Source organism: Ictidomys tridecemlineatus, chromosome 5 (genome assembly GCF_052094955.1).
Source record: "Ictidomys tridecemlineatus isolate mIctTri1 chromosome 5, mIctTri1.hap1, whole genome shotgun sequence".
Taxonomy (NCBI): Eukaryota; Metazoa; Chordata; class Mammalia; order Rodentia; family Sciuridae; genus Ictidomys; species Ictidomys tridecemlineatus.
Window position 1 is genome coordinate 77,492,347 of NC_135481.1, and position 19,727 is coordinate 77,512,073.

The 19,727-nt window shown below is 31.3% G+C and overlaps 1 protein-coding gene across 19 annotated transcripts in view; it reads right to left on the minus strand.

The window, feature by feature from the left end:
* Mipol1 (mirror-image polydactyly 1) overlaps nucleotides 1-19,727 on the minus strand; it is a 328,689-nt gene that overhangs the window by 44,776 nt on the left and 264,186 nt on the right. For all 19 annotated transcript variants that reach the window (XM_040276488.2, XM_040276497.2, XM_040276493.2 and 16 more), the window contains one exon: nucleotides 15,678-15,908. In XM_040276488.2, coding sequence (XP_040132422.1) covers nucleotides 15,678-15,908 — 231 coding nt within the window. The remainder of the gene's footprint in view (nucleotides 1-15,677; nucleotides 15,909-19,727) is intronic.

Here is a 19,727-nt window from a genome sequence, read left to right on the forward strand (position 1 = left end):
TAGCTTTGCAGCTAGTATCATATAACAGCAAATGATAGAATACTTCAGAGCCAAATCAGAAAGCTGGCATAAAAAAGACAAATGGTGTAAATTGGACTAGGATAGACTAATATTTTGTAAGTCCAGGAAATCAAATTCTAGGTTCTAGAGTTGTATGCTTTGTCCATGATGATAAAAATATTTACTTCATATTTTAGGCATATGGTCAATTACTCTATAACAATGTTTTAAATTTTTTGAAAAATGTTTTCTTACTTGGAGATGTGTAAAGAAATCTTTAACATTTATTTAGTATGATATAGCAATACTTTTTCCAGCAAACCATTTCTTTTATTAACAAATCTTAATAAATTTAGATAATTTATTTGACTTTCATATGCATTTATGGGCTTTTTTGTTAATAATGAATAAAAATATTTCAAAATATATTTTTAAGTGTTTTAAAATGATATTTTCAAGCAATTTTTGTTGTTATTGTTGTTGTTACTAGGGATTTAGCACATGCTAGGCAAGTGCTCTACTACTGAGCTACATCTACAGCCCTCAATCAATGTGTTTTAAAAATATGTTAAAACTGACAAAAAACATAAAAACATTGTGCAAAACTAAATTATGCTTCTCTAAAGCAAAATTTTAAATGTATGTAATTTAAAAATTCATAGGAGATCAAATAGTCAAAGGTGATAATGCTGTTTTTTCAGAGTTCTATTTTTAAAGTGAAAGAATACAATTATCATTAAATCTGTTTTTCCTTTGAAAATGGAATGGTTTTGAGAACTTCTGAGTGCACACAAATGAGCAAAGTGGAACCTAAGCAAAAGTCAGAGCATTCATGAATCTTATCTCTCAACTGGTTTCTCTACTACTCAGCAAAACAGAGCTTGCCAACATGTTATTTTTTAAGCCTAATTTTTCTTTTCATTTGTAAATTGCTTAATTTCCATTCCTAATGGACCACTGAACACTCAGAGGAAGCAGAAAGTACACTGATGTTGAATACAATAGGGGCATAAAAATAAATCAGTAAATTCATCCAAAGAGTCTCTTCACCAGATCTATAAATTGTATCCATTAGATCAAACTACGCACATTGCCTATCAAATAGCTGTTATTTAAAATACAAAGTTAAAGAGAGAAAATAATGGAATAATAATATTTAATTTAGTTTTTCATATATTGGAATAAAGACCAAAATGCCCATAATGTGCTGTTTGAAGAAATATTCTAGCAAATGGAGGCTAAAAATCTTCTACTATTACATTTTAAAAGTAAAATGTTAAGAATTCCAAATATCATCTTATAAGGAGTTATTTAATGCCATAACTTGTTACTAAATTTTAATCTACTTTCTTATTTATATTCAGTCCCTAAATCAAACTTAATATTCCATTATAAAATTTAACAAATTATTGCTTTTTCTTCCATAGCTGAAGACAAACACCATGTGATATTATTATGAATATTAAAGACTGTGTTTAAATAAAGTTTATAAAGCAATTGATGTAAATTAACTTCTATTCTTATACTAATGCCAAAAGAATGTTTAAAACACTACCTAGAGAGTATATATATTGCTATTAGAAAGATTCAAGAGTTGATAGGCTGAGAAGTGTTGCTATGACGTTGCTAAGGTTTTAGATCATTTTAAACCCAGAAAAGTTTCAATTACTGATGGAGAAAGTGAATCACTGATTTTATACTGCCAAGTGAAATGCAGCAAGCTAGAATAACTGGTTAGTTTTATTAAGGTATCTTATTAAGATGGCTTATTAAGCTACTCACTATTGTTTTCATAGGGTTTTAGGCTGATACTAAACTTTAAAATGTAGGATTCTTTCCTTCCTAACTTTCATAAAAGTCATATATAATTAGCACTGAATGAAATTTTCTAAAGTCAACATTTCAAATTTTGATTAACAGGGAATACAAATCAACCTTATTCAAGTTTAATTCAAAAGACTGGCAACATCCTTTGGGAGACTAGTAGAGATAATATATCAATGCAACTTCAAATTTCAGACTAAGCCATGGGCCTACAAAGTAAAAGTAATATTCAACTTATTAAGCTGGCATGATGATAGTCATTTTCTTTATGTGACTTAACTCTGATTCATAAAAACCATATATTATCAAATTAAAATCAACATTTAGGGTCTAGAATGCAATTAGGACCCTTCTGTTGATATATATGATACTTGATCTAGACAGAAAATGAATCATAATAACAACAAAGAAATAGCTGCCAAAAGTTCAGTGAACTGAACATAAAGTAATAAAGAGAAATTTAGATAGTAGTAGATTTCTGGATGGCATAAAATTAAAAACCTGGCCAAATTTCATAGACTGCAAAGAACCATAATTTTTAAGATTCACACTATATTCCTGAACATAAAATATCATTCATTAGAAATCATATGAGTGGGCTGGGGATGTGGCTTAAGCGGTAGCGTGCTCGCCTGGCATGCGTGCGGCCTGGGTTCGATCCTCAGCACCACATACAAACAAAGATGTTGTGTCTGCCAATAACTGAAAAATAAATATTAAAAAATTCTCTCTCTCTCTCTTAAAAAAAGAAATCATATGAGTTAGGATAACTTAGCAAGTTATCATTAATTATTATTTTCAATAAAGATAAATTAGGAATGTCTTTTTTCTTCCTAGCAATGTCCTTTTCATCTTTTATAGAGTATTTAGGGTTAGAACTAGTGTGAGATGAATGAAGCACTCATCTCAAGTTAAAAGCACTTATTTCAGGGCTGCAAAAAACCCCTCAGAGATCAAGATAATATTCTAATGAAATATTTTTTAAAATAAAAATCAACTGTCTGGACACAGTAGTGAATGCCTGTAATCCCAGTGACTCAGGAAGCTGAGGCAAGAGGATCATAAGTTCCAGGCCAACCTCAGCAACTGAATGAGGCCCTAAGTAACTTAGGGAGACCCTGCCTCAAAAGAAATGGTCTGGTGATGTAACTTAATGGTAAAGCACACCTGGATTTAATCCCAAGTAGTCTTCACAAAATCAAAATTCATTGAAAACTTCATGACAAACAATATCAAAATTTTAAAGTTTCTAAGGCAAAAAGTTTGCTTAAAAATAAATTTTAAGAACATTTAATATATATATATATATTTTAATACCTTTATTTCACTTATTTATTTTTATGTGGAGCTGAGGATTGAACCCAGGGTCTTGCACATGCGAGGCAAGTGCTCTATCACTGAGCCCCAGCCCCAGCCCATAAAAATAAATTTTGACAAGAGGTTTATATCTCTACTATCATTTACATAAGCACAGTATACTTGAGTCAGAGAATTTTCCAAAGTAAATTTTAGTAATAAATCCCTAAATATCGTTCAAAGGTACTTGACATCCTAAATCTCTATGTTTAGGCCCCTAATTTTTAAGCTCTAAACTCCTTAGCATATGTGAAGTAAGTTTTCCCACACTACTTAGACTAACTTATTCTAGTGCCAAAGTAGTGTCTTTTAACTAATTATAAGGTTGATTGCTGGTATTCATTTCAATTAATTATACTTGGAGTTACAAGGTGGTAAATTTCTAACTCTATCATTCTATCTACATTTAATACTAAAATTCTTCTGTAAAAAATTTCCACCCCCCATCCTCCATCACTGTCATTTTTAAACAACATATATACATTACTTTGTTTATTTAGTTAGTTTTTTTTTTTTTTTTAATGTGGTGCTGGGGATTGAACCCAGTGCCTCATGAATGCTAGGCAAGTGCTCTATCACTGAGCCACAACCCCAGCCCTTCATCTCTGTCTTTTTAAAAGTATCTTTGTTTCAAAACATCTTTCTTCAAAGATGTAAGAGTTCAATAGTCTATAATCAAATAGAGTTCTTTTGTTGATACACAAATTGTCCCAAATTTGGTCAGTGGTCATGACCTCTTCAGCCTGGCTCCTTTGTCTTTTTCAAATTTCAGTACAAATACTTTGAGCACTTTCTTGCTTTTTGGCACAAAAGGATACCAGAGATTCACTTTATATTTTCCCTGACCCAGATCAAGGAGCTTTGGATTCTTTCAATGGGGCATGGTATGAACAAATCTGGGTGCTGTGTGTATCCACTGCTATAGGCCTTTTCAGTGGATAGAGCTAAGAACAGTTTCAGAAGTTCATATTGATATTTTCAGCCCAAATTTAATAGTGAAGTTTCTTTTTCCTAATGCCATTTATTTAATAGTGAACACCTAGTTTCCTAATAATATTTATTTATTCAATCCAATGATATACATAAACATGTTTCAAAATGCTGATACCAGGCCTGGAGCTGTGGCTTAGGGGTTGAGTGCTTGCTGCCTGGTACATGTGAGGCCCTGGGTTTGATTCCTAGCACCTCAAAAGAGCCAAAAAGTGCTGATACCAATAGTACTATGAACTATGAACAATACTGCAAAACAAGATTCCTAGGCATTTCTTTTATCCTTAGAATAATCTGCCGCAAGGTATGACAACCAGAAGACACTTTGGTTATTTTCTTTTTTACTAATCTCTTATCAATTTGATACACAGATATATTTATTTCTACTTGTATTCAAATACTTTTAGGTCTTTTATTTTCATTTTTAAATCTGATTTAATTTTGGAATATTGGAAACATTTACATGGTTCAAAAGTTAAAACTTTACAAATTGGCATAATTAGAAAAGTTGTTTTTCCATCCTTTCCTTTTTACCTCCAGAGGTAATACTTTTCATTAGTTTTTGGTTTATCTTTTCTGTTCCTTTTGTTCTTACTTTTCACATTAAAAAGTAGTATAAATACTTGGGTTTCTTTCAGTTAACAATGTACTTGGGGAACCACTCAACTCGTTTTACACATATATTCCTTATTATATTTTTTATAGCTGCACTGTATTCTCCTATATGGATGCACCACAGTTTATTTAGCTACTCTACTATTTGGGTGTTTTTTATTTGCAGTTAAAAATAATGTTTTAATTCTTATGTTATTTCATATTTGCAGGGGTATATATTCAGGATGGATTCATAGAGGTTTATCCTCAAAGAGTAAATGCCTGTTATTTTGTTAGATAAAACTCCAAATTCTTTGGAGTTTTATCATTTTGCCTTCCCACCAGTAATGTATAAGAATGCATTGAACCCATTTACTTCCAGGTTCTAAGACCTATGGCCAAAAAAAAAAAAAAAAAAAAAAAACCAAAACACTTTTTCAGAAGTCAGATAGTACTTATGTTGTCTCTGAAGCTAAAATATTTTTCCCCTTACTATTTATGGTTCCAAGGAGATAGTAATAATTCCAAAATCTAAAATGTATATAATGAAATGACTATATATTACCTCTATATAGTACCTTATACCTTTCAAAGCACTTTTATGCACAAGCATTTAATTTGATTTTTATAGCTATATTTTGAAGTGAAGAGAGCAAGTATATAAGCTGTATCTTCCAGACCAGCATATTGAGAGGAAACAAAATTTAATTATTTAAATAAAGAATTTAATTATTTGTACATAACTAGCTACAACTGAGGGTCCTGCTAGTTCACTGATATATTTCTACTAGACACTAAGTTTCCTCCCCTTTAAAACATACAATTTTAGTGTTTCCATTTTTATGTTAGTGTAACTTGCTAGATAAAAGCTTTAGGAATACAAAATTAGTCATCATATTTACTTCACAAATAGTGAATAAAGAAAGGTATTATTAAGTTTATATTTTAAGGTTTTTCTTGAATAAAGCTTCATTTGTTTGGATTTAGCTTAAGAATTTTATAAACTATCTAACCAAGTCTAATAATAAAGAATATTTTGAAAAAACATGCCATAATCTAACTTAAATTAAGACAGTGATATAAATATAAGTTAACAAGTTGAATATAGTGAATTTTCCTTTAGTATGCAAAATAATTGTCATGATTTTCTAACTTTTAGCAACATATAATTATCATATTAAGTGAGCTTCAAGAAAACATTAAAGAATGACATTAGCCATCATTATATATTGACAGTCTTCACACAGAAGCAATGAAATCAATGAATGAGCATATAAAGCCCAATTTTGGTCTCTTATTCATAATGTAAACTGTTCACCATAAAGCACAATCTGTATATTAAAGATGTCATTTATTTTTAAAGTTGAAAAATAACAAAAAGATTTAAGACCCACATATAAGAGGTACTCTTTTTATCCTTTTCTGAGACACTGACCTGTATACTCATTTAAAAATGAACACCACATCTTTACATTATTAAATCTTTGTTTTGATCTATTAGTATTCACCAAAGTGCCATTTTATAAAACCCCACACTGAATAGACAAGGCTGGAGGTGACCATCTGCAGCTTTAGAGTCTGCGTTTGAATTGATGAAAAGAGCTTTGTGTTTTCATTGCCAAGTTTGATTCTTCCAGTCATTAGGCATTCCCCTCAGATCGCATCAATGAAGCCGTACTCTCTTACACCCATGTGTTAAATTCTCTTCTCCTCATGGTTTCCTTTGCCAGCTCTACTCAAGAATGACTATTGGGTCTTAGTCACATTCTTCTCACAGCTGTGTTAAAAAAGAGCATCAGAAAGTCTTCCTAAAACCCATATGTGTATCTGGTCAGTTCTCTGTCTTAGGGTCACCTCACATTGTGGTGTGATTATACAGAAATTCATTCTTGTTCTTGAACTGTGCTACTCCCATCATTCTGGGAAAGATTAGGCCCTCTGAGAGTCAGTTGTGGGGAACTTGGAAGACTGATGTGAAGTACACATAACTCAGCCCAGGAGGCAGATTAGTTTAAGGAAAATGTTTCAAGATAGAATTATGTTTTTGTTATTTTTGTCATTATGTAGCTTGTTCTATGACAAATGGTAAAATAAAGAGAAAGAACATAAGCATATACATGTTTTTAGGATACTGCTGTATGTGGCAAAGAAAAAAGTAAATTAATGATGTTCTATTAGTTTGCATGGTATAAATGCCAAAGCAACTAGGATGTTAAAATTAGTGAGTTCTCAGTGGTATTTACTATTTGGGGAGTCTTATTATTATTATTTTTTTTACATCTAGTTAGTCTTTCTGAACACCTGACAAAGTTATACAATAGTATAAAAATTTTTTTCATTATATTGTACTTAAGTTAAAAACTGATGAGAAAGACTGCCTCTGTTGAGTTAGTTGTTCAAGAATACATAACAATGTAAGGAATAAAGGATATACTTTAGCTACTACTATATACAATATTGTTACAGAGTTTTTTCCAGAATCAAGTTTACATATGGGCAGTATTTATGATTTTACCATCAGGCTAAATTACATTGAAACAAGAAAATGATTTTTTTTAATTCTATAAATTTATCAGGGACCAAAATATACATGAGGGCAAATTCCTGACCTAATAGAATTAATCATAGAATCTTAGAATCCAAATAAAATTTGTACTTCTATTTAATCTCAGGTTCATTTGAGTTTTTTCCAATTATATTTTGAGAATATGATCTATACTTTATAAGAAAGCTTAAAATTACCATTTAAATTGTACAACTTTGTGCATAGATTTTAGATGATTATATTGTAAATTTTCTAAACTGACAAGTAGATATATTATATCCAATCTATATATTTAAGAATAGAGAAAGTGAATGGGGAAATTCTAAGCTGAATTTTATGGAGTATAAAGTGTATGATACATTATAACAAGCATATTATATCAAATATAATGAGGTTGAGCAACATCCAAGCAGGGATGATAAAAATCTAAAATTCTAATTTTTACAGTAGATTCCTTTTCCTTTACTCCTATAAAACATTTTAAATTATACTAGCAGGAGATCCACTAAGAAACCTTCTTATAGGGAGTTTAAATCATTTTATACATCTTATTTTTACCAAATTTTTAACTACTTTCTCAAATAAGATGAATGAATTCTAACTTTATATAAGTATACAGGAGCTACATAGCCTGTTAAAAGTTAAATAATAACAAGGATTTGACTGCAGCTTAGAATCAAGGAAAAATGTACTTATTAGATCATACATGAATTTTATCTTCACAGATAAATAAGATGTGAAAATCACATCTGAATTTCTCTGAGGTATAAGAACTCCTTTGGTACTGGGTTTTTAGCCTATCACATACCTGAAAATTGTAAGTGTATTCTATAATTTCTCTAAAATGACAGGAACTCCATCTCTGACTTCTAATCACTGTAGAAGAGGGATTGATGAAAAACAACAAAAAACTCCCTTATTTTATTTAGTCCTGAAGGGAAAAAGTGTGTATCTCTCATAGTCTTTTGTTCATTTTCTTTCATTACTCTGTTTGCTTGTATAAAACCTGTTTATCTATCTTAGTATGTAAAAATGTACAGTAGCCCAACTCTAGTTCATTTATTTGAAGAGAGAGTATGAAATGCAGAAGTAGATCAAATGCAAGAAGTCTTATTACAATTTAATTTTTTAGTTCTTACATTTATTCAAATTTTTATTCTTTCCATATAGTTTACTGTAAAAGAGATCTAGCTTATCATGGAAAGTGTAGAACCTTAGGTTTAGAGAGCTCCTTTTCTTCTTTAGCACAAAGCCTTCACTTTCTACTCCTTTGGGAATCTCTCAAATTCTGGGTTAGGCTCCAATCCTAGTAATCCTACATTAATCCTTCCCTGGTATAAAGGAATAAACCAGACAATTGAAACTGTTTCTTAATGTCAAAGTGATACATTTCCTAAATGTTAAGATGTAATCCTGAATTTCTTAGTTTTTATAAATAAATGAATGCATTATATATCTGTCAAACATGGTATGTATCTCTGGGTATAATAAAAGTAGTTCTAAAGAAATCTACTTGAGGTATTAGGTGAATGAAAAAGGCAATCCACTATATATATATAAATATATAATATAATCAATACTTTTAATAAACTACACATTAGTTTTTGACAGAATATAAGATTTATATTTCATAAATTAAGTACATAATCATGTAATTTAAAAACAGGTCTGTGATTCACAAGTCTGGAATACTAAATTCTTTAAAAGCCTATAAAAAAAGAAAAGCCTATCACATGTCCAGGAGTAGAAAAGAAGCATGTTTAAATGCTGTACATCTTACAGTGATTGCTCAGGAGTTATCTGAGTACATCTTCCACATGTAAATCACAATAAAGCTATTATCTAATTTTCTAGATTTAGAAAATATCTTCAAAAGCCGATTAGGGAAGGCATTTGTAGATAAACTATCACAAATAAATTAGCTATTTGACCTATTATTTGCTGAGGTATGTGTCACATTTCACAGACATTTTAAATCTCAAACACACACACAAAAAAACATTTTAAAGAGCAATTTCCAGAGAAATTTTAAGTCTTCCCATTTATTAACAATACTAATGAATCAAAGTCCACTTTAAACATTACATTAAAAATTGATTTATATCTCGTGTTCAGTTGAGAATTTCTGAAGTGTATTCTTCAATTAACTCCATAAATATTTACAGTATTCACATATGTGCAATGCTGCCCTAGAACTAACTTATAGCCCATACAAGATTTTATAGGAGAAGCATCACAGGTAAAATTGACAAGAAGCAGAATAATTTTATTGAAAAGACCATGCAATTCTAGAAAAAAAGTTACAGAGGCTTTTCATATTAGCTACTTGGGAATATTTTAGTATAATTATTTTTCCTTATGGTTAAAATTGGATTCTAAAGCTAGTGACAAAACTGAAAATTCTATTTAAGTCTTTTGATGAAAATAGTAGGCTTTTTTATTTTTTATTTTTTTAATCAAGGACTTTGGAAATGCTCTGTTCTCCTTCCCAGCACCCAGAGTCTCTATCCTGTTTTATAATTCAACCTGCAAACAGATTAAGCAGTGGAGTTTGTGGGAAGTATGTTTGCTCTACGCTAAGAACCCTTGTGTAACACTATGGTGACTCCCCTGAACTTCCAAGGGAACTACAGTTAGTTCTTACTCATCATCCAGGAAACCAGGCCGAGAATTCATGATTTCTTTGTAAGATCAACTTTTTCATAGAAATCAGCATTTGGCTGAAGGGCAGGAAAGACTATTATTGTTCTGTGTTGTTTTTTCTTATCCATATTGCTCAAAAGATGCAGGGTGCTCTATGTTTCAAAAGGCAATTTTGTAAAAATCTATCTGTAAAAATCTATCAATTAAACTGCTTCATCCTGACCATTGATATTTTAATTATCTTACAAAAAATTTAAATGACAAGAATTCATGTAACATTTAAGCATCTGACTCTATTTTTCTTATAGAAAAGTATGTGGACAGAAAGTTAGTTCTGAAAGTTGACAAATCTTTTCTTGAAAATATGTTTAAAGTTAAATTTTTGTACATTTGTTTGTTTGGTTTATTAACTATATAGCTATAGTTTAGGAGAGCATTTGAATTTTATCACTGTAAGTTGGGCCCACAGTACAGATAATATGTGACAAAAACTGTTTCAATGTAAAAATCTAAATCTTTGAGAGATCTTCAAAAATTATAAACATGATTGTAATTACTTTTATTTTAAGCAATTATGTCAGCTTAGGCATGTTAAATATTGCAACATGTATTCTTAAAATTCTTTGGAAGTTTTGTTTCAGAACACAATAAGCATACCTATAGGTGGAAAATAAAATACAGCAAGAAGTATCAAATTTTAAATTTCATAATTAAAAACATTCATCAGATGGATCGGTATGTCAGTTTTTGCTTGAATAAATGGAGAATGGAAATGGTCCTTGGTGAAACTATTGAGAGAAGTTTGTCCTATAAATAATAGAAGTACATAGTGCTTAACCCAAAGCGATAAATCTTCATCAGTGAAATTTTAGGTTTTATGACAGCTGGGCAAAAAACTATTTTTGGGCAATGAGTTTCTTGTATTCATTGATTTTTATCCTGTATATATTTGTAGGCCAGCTTATGAATGATAATTCTTATGACTAGAATGATAGAACATGAATTTAAAATTCTACAATTAGCAATAGTATACGTTCTCTTTCTACCATCACTAAAGATTTTCAGTCTTAATTGTAATTAAACTTGAGGGAAGTGGGTTTTTAGAGCAAAGGTTAGAGTTTGGTAATGAGATTCCAGGAGAGGAGAAGGTGGTGCCAGTGAGAGGAGGAGGGCAGGATCCATCATGAGGGCCATCATTTGCTATGAAACTGGTTAGATTTGGTACTGGATTAGGAGAAACGCTTTTTATCTAGGGCTTAAAGTAGATGAGGGTATATCTAGATTTTTTCCTGTACATTCCTGACCAGACCAGACCAGCTTTTACTTTATTCCTATTATTTTATCAATCTATTAAATTGCTTCAGCTCATTTTCCCTAAATATTTATGGAGAACTTACTTTATAGCAGACATCTGTGTGAGTTTATGGAAGAGATGAGGATATGAAGATGAACAAGACACTATCTATATCTTAGGAAATTTGGGAGAGAGGACAGAGAGGAGGTAGAAAATAAACTTATGAAACAATTATAACACCTAGATGGTTAAGAACTCTAACAAAGGTATGGATTAAGTACTATGAAAACCAAATAGAAGGAGAAAATAAAGAAACAATGGAAGAAAGAAGCCAGTTCAAGCTTTATAATGGGGGTAATGTTTAGACTGGACTTCAGGAATTAACAAAAGCTTGGCAGTGCACTAAAAGGCAGGAACATGTTCAAAGAAGAAGGACTGTGTGAGGAAATGATACTAGAACAGTGGGAGAGGGCCAGGGATAGGCCTCATATGAGAGATTTTATATGAGGAAGTAATATTTATGTTTCATGTTTGATTCATTTTAGGTCTGATGGCAGTTAGGAAAGACAAACTCAGGAGAAATAAAGCCAGATAGAATAGTGTTATAATTATTGAGATAGTCCAGATGAGGCATGATGAGGACTTGGTGTAATAGAGCTAACTAGTAAGGATGGGACGAACGGAATCAAGACATTTAGGCAGTAGACACAGCAGAAATTGGTGCCAAAGTAAATGTGAAAGGTAAAAAATAGTGTGTTGAAGTTCATTAACTGAGACAGAAAATACTGGAGAACTTTATTTTCAGGGGAGGGCAAAGTAAAGAGTTTTGGGAACATGAGACTAGATCTTAGCAGAGAGGTGAGTACTATAAGAAGAAGATTTGGAAGTTATTTGGCTAATAGGTAGTGGGTTAAGCTTATGGAAATGGATAACATTTCCTAAGAATTATGTAGCAATAATCTTTAGAGAAATCATGTAGGGCCAGGCACAGTGGCAGATGACTGCAATACCCATGACTGCAGGATAAGGCAAGGAGATCACAAATTCAAGGCCAGCCTGGGCAACTTGGTGGAATCCTGTCTTAAAATAAAATAGAAAGAGCTGGGGATGTGCCTCAGTGGTAGATTACTCTGGGTGCAATCCTCAGTTCCATTAAAAAAAAAAAGAATCATTACTTTGGGATAGCTCGCAGATATATTCCTTAAAAGAAATGGAATAGAAATGGACAGAAAAGTAGTAAAATAAAAGTCTTAAAGTAATATTCTGTGATCATATTACATGGTCTTAACATGTCTTAACATTGATGTAATCCCTAGACTTTAGAACATAAGCTTTCTGTATTTCCAAACAATATTCAGAAAGCATTCATCATGTAAAATTTTAGGATGTTATCTACTCTCAAGGGATGCACAATCTAGTAGGAAGACATATAAACTTATAAATAATAAAGTACAGTAACTATCTTTGGGCATGGCAACAAGTTATAAGGTCCAACTAAATGAGTGTACTGTTGACTGGAATGGCTTCTAATAATACACTAATGCCCCCTGCTCCAATACTATGACAACACATTGGAAGGGAGTGAATTTACTTTCTAGGAAGTTGGAAAAGACTTAGCAGAAAAGATGTAATTGAACTGGTTTTGCTTTTTTGATGAATATCACAATACAAATAATGTCACTTATAGACTGCTTTTAATAATTACTGGCATTGCACTAGGCATTGCATATGCTATTCAATTTCTTCCTCACGAGAACCCTTCCTGTGAAGGCAGAATTACTGAGTTTATCTGAGGAACTTTTACTTAAGTAAAAATTTCACATGTAATAAGTAGGAGAGTAGAGATTCAAAGCCAGGACTTTCAGACTTGACAACAAAGCCTGTTTTCTGTCCTGTATGGTGAACTTTCACAAAATGAATAAGGTTCTCATTGGGGAGAAAGTAAAAGACTCTGAGCAAAGAGATCAACACATGCAAAGACATTTAATCTTGAAAATGTACATCCTCTCTGAGCAATGAGTGTAGCATGGAGGGAGATGACAAGAGAAGGAGGAGATATGCAAAAGAAGGAGAGGATATATAGCACACATTGTTCTAAAAGTGTTGCTTATATTATTTCAGCTAATGCTTACAGTAATGTTATGTGACAGTTGTGTAACTATCCAAATTAACACAGCATTTAAAAATAAAATATCCAAGTTCAAACATACACATTTGGAATCAAAGGCAGGATTTAATACTGCTGAAGATAAAAGAACTTCATTTATTTTTACCATAATCATGTATTAGTTGTATGATAAAAATGTGGTTTAAAATGGGTCCTTGATTTAGGAGTTAGGAAACTATTAGTGATACTGAAAGAACAATTTTAGCATAAAAGTTAGCCAGAGTAATGAACAGAAGAGGAATAAATGGGAATTAAAAAAATTAGAGATAGATTAGGTCAAAAAATTTGGTTGTGAAGGGAAAAGAGGAAATATGGACCTCTTTAGTTTAAATTTGAAATTTTCTGGAATATTACATATTTTCAAGGGAATGTCCAAAAAATGTATGCTAACAGTAGTAATTTTTGATTGTATGGAGAATACTTTCTTATAAAGTCAGTGTCTGTCTGTCTCTGTCTCTGTCTCTCTCTCTCTCTTTCTCAGTGCGGGGGATCAAGCCCAAGGCCTCACACGTGCTAGGCAAGCATTATAACACTGAGCTCACATCCCCAGCCCCAAAAATCTTATTATAGTTTCTTTTTAGAGGATAACTTCCTTTTTAAACAATAAAAGACTGATGGCCACATTAACTGGGATAAAAATATACTTTGTTTAATTGATGCAAACTAAAATGAAGTACAATGAATTGAATATAAAAAGGAAAGTGTGATAATATTTCTCCTATGTCTTGTTGGAAATCAGAATAAAAGATTTAACATTTAACACTTGTGAATGACATGGCTGTTGTACTTAGACTTTGATCCATGGACTGGTGCCATTCCAAAATACAGTTTTTCTTTCTGTGACTACGTATGCAAAATAGGATGATATAATGAGTCCGTTCAACAGTTACATTTATTATAATTCAAGCCTTATCTAAAATAATGTTCTACTTCTTGGTGTGCAAAAAGTTAATGATAATGATAGTTGATAGGTTCTAAAAAATTAAAAGTTAGCAATATTTCCAAAGTTTTTTTGAGAACTGAATTGGTCTCTGCAAACTATTTCAAGGAATTTTAGTCATGGATAGATATTAAAAGATTATATGTAAAGAAAACTTTGAAATTTGTATTATTTATAGACTTTTAGCTAACAGAACTAAATCAGATCCTGATAGTCCAGTTACTAATTGCAATATATGATGAAGTGAGATCCATCTACACATCAGTGTTCTTAGACTTTTAGTGCACATTGTAAAAAACTAGATAGTTTCTGATCAAATATAAACCTAATCTTTAAACTTACAAAATATAATGCTTATATAAATCAAAAGCTACAAGGTACATAGGTAGTAAATATTAATATGCATAATCCCTAAACTGTTTGAAAATGGTCTTGACTACAGATTCACCTGACTTTGGGCTCTTTAATTGAAATATAACTTCAGAGATGTTAAGGAAGTAGTTGAAATGACTAATTTTCAAATAAGAAGTCACAGAAAGTAAGAAACCTTAAAGCAAGTAAGCATTACTTCATACTATAAAACTGAAAAAAAGATTAAGGAAAAGGTATGTGTTAGAAACTGAAGGTGATTAGGTATGTGAATGATGTTATGTTGTTAACAACACACAAAGAAGGTTAAAATGACAAGTTTTATTACATTAAAGCTTCCTCAGAAAATTCTGCTACAACATTCAAGTCCCATAAATTAACAAGTGACTTCTTTGCTTGGTAAGTTGTTAACATTCTGCTAGCTGTCATAAAGACTGACTGATTATGCAGCTTTATTTAAATTTTAATAAAAAATGGAAAGATCACTCAAAATAAACAAATGTAATTATGCGCTGTGAATAGTAGCATTGAATACTTCAGAAGAACAACACAAGAAAATTAATTTCACTGTACTGGATTCACTGCATCTAGAGGTCTCAAATTGCAAGGTCACAGATGATCTCAACTCCAGCAGGATTATTGTGAAGCCAAATGAGTGCAGGTAGTAACTTGACTGCCTCTTCCTCTTGCAAATAACTTTGCCTATCAACTTGGCCTCCACAAACTAATGTAGATCAGTTATCAAAAATAAATGGTTTGTCCTAAATAGTAACAACTATTGCCAAGCAAGTGACTTTTTGACCCTAAACATGTTTATGATATACAATGTGAAATAGATCATTTGGTTCTACTTTTGACTTGAACTACTAATGGCATGAACAATAATTATATATTGCTTATTTTCAGAAGAAAGTTTTTTTATGTTTTTAAAATACTAAAAGAACATTTTACTTACTTCTGAACCTTTTCACTGGCCACTTGGGAGTCCTCTACGGCACGCTGAAGCTGTAATTCCATGTTTGCTCGCTCTGTCAGAGCTTGCTGCAGTTGGGTAGCAAGTTCCTCATTCTGTTGTTGAGTGATGGAAACAATGTTCTCTCTGTTTTTTAAAGCTTCTTCATAAGTACTAAGTGTATGGTTAAATTGATCCTTCAGGTTTTCTTCTTGAGATAAAGATTTGTGTAAACTGAGAAAATACAAAAATAATTTAAATATAAGTAACATAGGCTAACTGATCAATGATCCATTTCCTTAACTCCACTTAGAATCTTTACTTCTCAAAATCAATACAGAAAAACATGCACAAATGAAAATAACTTTTATATCACTATATTATTGTGATATAAAATAATTAATAATTATTCTATAACTCTGCTTCTACACTGCAAGCTACCCAGTAAATGATTATCTACGCTAGCAAAGCACACAGAAAGATGCTGGAAGATGTTAATTTAATTATATCAGTGTAAATATTACATTCAATTTTCTTTAAAAGGAATAGCAGAGAATTGGAAAATAAAGTATCTCTAGGTAAATAAAGGAATATAATAAGCTGACTGCAAAGAAGTGAGAAGTAGGAGAATGGGCATCAGTTTAGGGGATCAGGGTCTATTCTGCTAAGCACTTAATGAGAATGAATGAGGTTTGTGCAAATACTGATCAACCTTATACACAGAATTTTCTACTTGTCACAGTTGAGATATAAATGAAGGCACAGAAATAATATGTATTCAGATATATATTTTTATGATTAATGAATCTTGGGCCAAATACATTCACTCATTAAATCATCCAGAGGAATAGCATATAAATTAAGACTAAATGAATGCAGAAGAAAATGCAGATAAATAGAATCCTAAAATGCTAAAGGTCAAATCTTTGATATGTCATTACACCTACCACCTGAGGTTATTTTGAAATGGCACCAAGCACCTCACTCAATTAAATAAAGACATTTTGAAAATATAAATATTTAATAAGGGAAATTTAAAATCCACACAGGAGATGTTCTTTTTTTATTAAATAAAATCATTTCAGTATATGCATACAAAGGAACTGTCAATTGGAGACTTGAACTACAACAACCTAACTATATAATACAGGTTGATAACGTGAAAGAAAGCAATATAATTCTTAAATCTGCAAAAAGCTAGTCAGTGAACTTTAGCACTGACTTAATATACAGTCTTATATTTAAAACTCTTCAAACTGAAGTGATTATAAATTTCTTCTTTTAAGTTACCCATGAGCCTTTATAGTGGTCTCACTTTGGAGTAGGTGTCACACAGAAATAAAATGGACATGAAACCAGGACAGTTGGCATATCAAAAGAAATCATTTCAAGATTCAAATTAGTCCCGAAGAAGAGAGACTGTTGCTAAACTCTGGTCACTTGGCTAGTACATATAAAACTAGAATGATTTGCAGATGGACATGTGATTAGATCCTTTACTCTCAAGCTGTAAAAAAAAAAAAAAAAAAAAAAAAAAAAGAGCTACTCATCATTCACAATGCCTTGGGAACCTTTAAATTTTCACCAAAACTTTCTTGGACAGAAGCAATAGTTGGAATGATTTTTTTTTTCAAAAAGATAAAGTAAAATTCTGCAATAGCATCTCATTGCACTCAGAAAAAAAATTCTAAAATAATAAATTATATATTTTTAACTCACTAAACTTGATAACACCTGTGTGAAGAGTCTCAATAATATTTCTAATTTCTTGATGAAAAAAACTGAAACAAAGAAAGGCAAGCAATTGAATCAGCCCTAACCCTTCTGGCAGAGAAGAAAATGCAAAATAGAACAAACTCCTATTCATCTATTAAATTGCAGCATAAACACCACTTCCTCAGAAGCCACTGTGATTCTTCAAATCTAAATTTTGATATTTCCTCTTTGTTAGTTTCTCTTGGATCATAGTCTTTTCCTCCTCAGAATTTGTAATAATTGTCAACTTTTTTTTTCAATTTCTTGTTGTGATATACTTCCCAGTGCAAACATATTAATATTCCATTTATATAGGCTAAATTTATTTTATAGGAAGAATGCATTTCTTAAGAACTATAATAAATTAGGATGTTTATAATTCCAAGGACATTTCCCTATAGAAATAAAGGTAAAGTAGAAAGAATATGTTTCCAGTATATATAAATCTATAACAATTGAAGCACATTTTTGCTTTAGTGCTATTTTTCCCTCAGAGAGCTTTTCTTAAACTGACATTAGGGACCCACTGGTTAGCCTTATTCAGTAAGTCCTATAACATTTTCTTATAACATTTAATCTCTTTCCAAAGTTACTTATTTTCAGATGCATTTTTAAAAAATATTTATTTTTTTGGTGTAGATGGATACAACCCAATGCCTTTATTTTTATGTGGTGCTGAGGATCGAACTGCCCATGCTAGGAGAGCGCTCTAATGCTAAGTCACAATCCCAACCACCCCCCCATGCATTTTTTATCACAGCAATAGCATTCTAACTTACCAGCACTTAAATCATGTTGGAATATATTTTAAGTTATAGTAAGAAAATGATAAAACAGCAGAAAAATCATTTAGTTACTCTCAGAAGTTCAAAGCATGTCTAATAATTGGCTCATACAATATTCATAATATTTTTATTTATCACAAAATTTTTGGAGTAATATAAACAAAGTTTCAATTTTCACTTCCAGTTTTAAAATTATATGATCTTAATGAATTTAATATTTCTAATTTAGTACAGAAAGTAAGGCTTTAAAATACTTTTACTTTGTAATAGTTCATATTATTATAATTCATACCAATTAAGACTAAATCATCTACTATGCTGCTCACTATAATAAATCCAAAGGAAGGTCAAGGTAGAAAATGCCCTCCAATGGACACTACTCCAGTAAGTGACATGTAACAGATTCCTTTCTGTAGTGGATTCTGTGTCAGTTTCAGTGTTTCTTAATTCTGAAACATGAATCTATTGTCTCAAGTCTGTGGCTTTGATTATATTCCTGGCCCCTGACTCTCTATACTGCTTTAGCTTCAAATATTGGGAAACTATCAGATTTATGACCTGCTTACATATTTTCCTTGTAAATATTTATGTTCTCCTCAACCTCACTGCTTACCTGGTTTTTGAACTCATTCTCAGTTTTTATGTCATGTCTCATGTGGTTTTAGCTTATTCTTGCACTTGATACTTTCCTATTAATACCAAGTTTTGCTACTTTTCCTGACTTCCTGTCTTGTCCCCTATGACCAAGTATTAATCAAGTCTTACATGATATCATTTTATTTACCATCCTAAAATTTATACATACTCTATTGCTTATATTTCATTTATTTAATAGTATTTGCTCAATCAATTGTGTATCCTATGTAAGCTATTTATTTTAATTGGATAGAAAATTTTAGATTAGAATTTAGAAGTGAGATTTCAGAAATGCAGACAAGTAGTTCTTAGCTGGCAGTACTTCCATCCATCAGAGAACATTTTCAATTGTTCCAATCACAGGGATATTACTACTATCATTTAGTGGGTGAAGGTTGGAGGGCCTGCTAAACATCCTCTAATGGAGAGGACACACTTTCACAACAAAGAATTACTCAGTCTAATATGTCAAGAATGCTGACCTTGGTATTGATGAAATGATGTTGGGTTGGATTTAGAAAATGTAGGTTCAAATTTCAGTCTTGTCATTCACTCTGTGTGACCTTAGGAAAATACTTTACTCCCTGAATATTAATTTCTTTTACTCTAAAACACTGAGAACAAACTCATGGAGTTCATATAAGAAAGAGATAAAGTGATCTATTATGTGGAAAAATATCTAGCACAATAACTGGGTAGGCATAGGCATTCGTACCTGTATAAGTTTTAAAAGAAGTGATTTGTATCTAGTTGACCTTGTACATAATCTTACACAACACTCAGACATTTTATAAATACTTTGCTGAAAAACAGTTGCCTGTTTCCACAGGTTTTTCATGAATTAAAAGAATTAAACTAGTTTCTCAACCTTTATTCA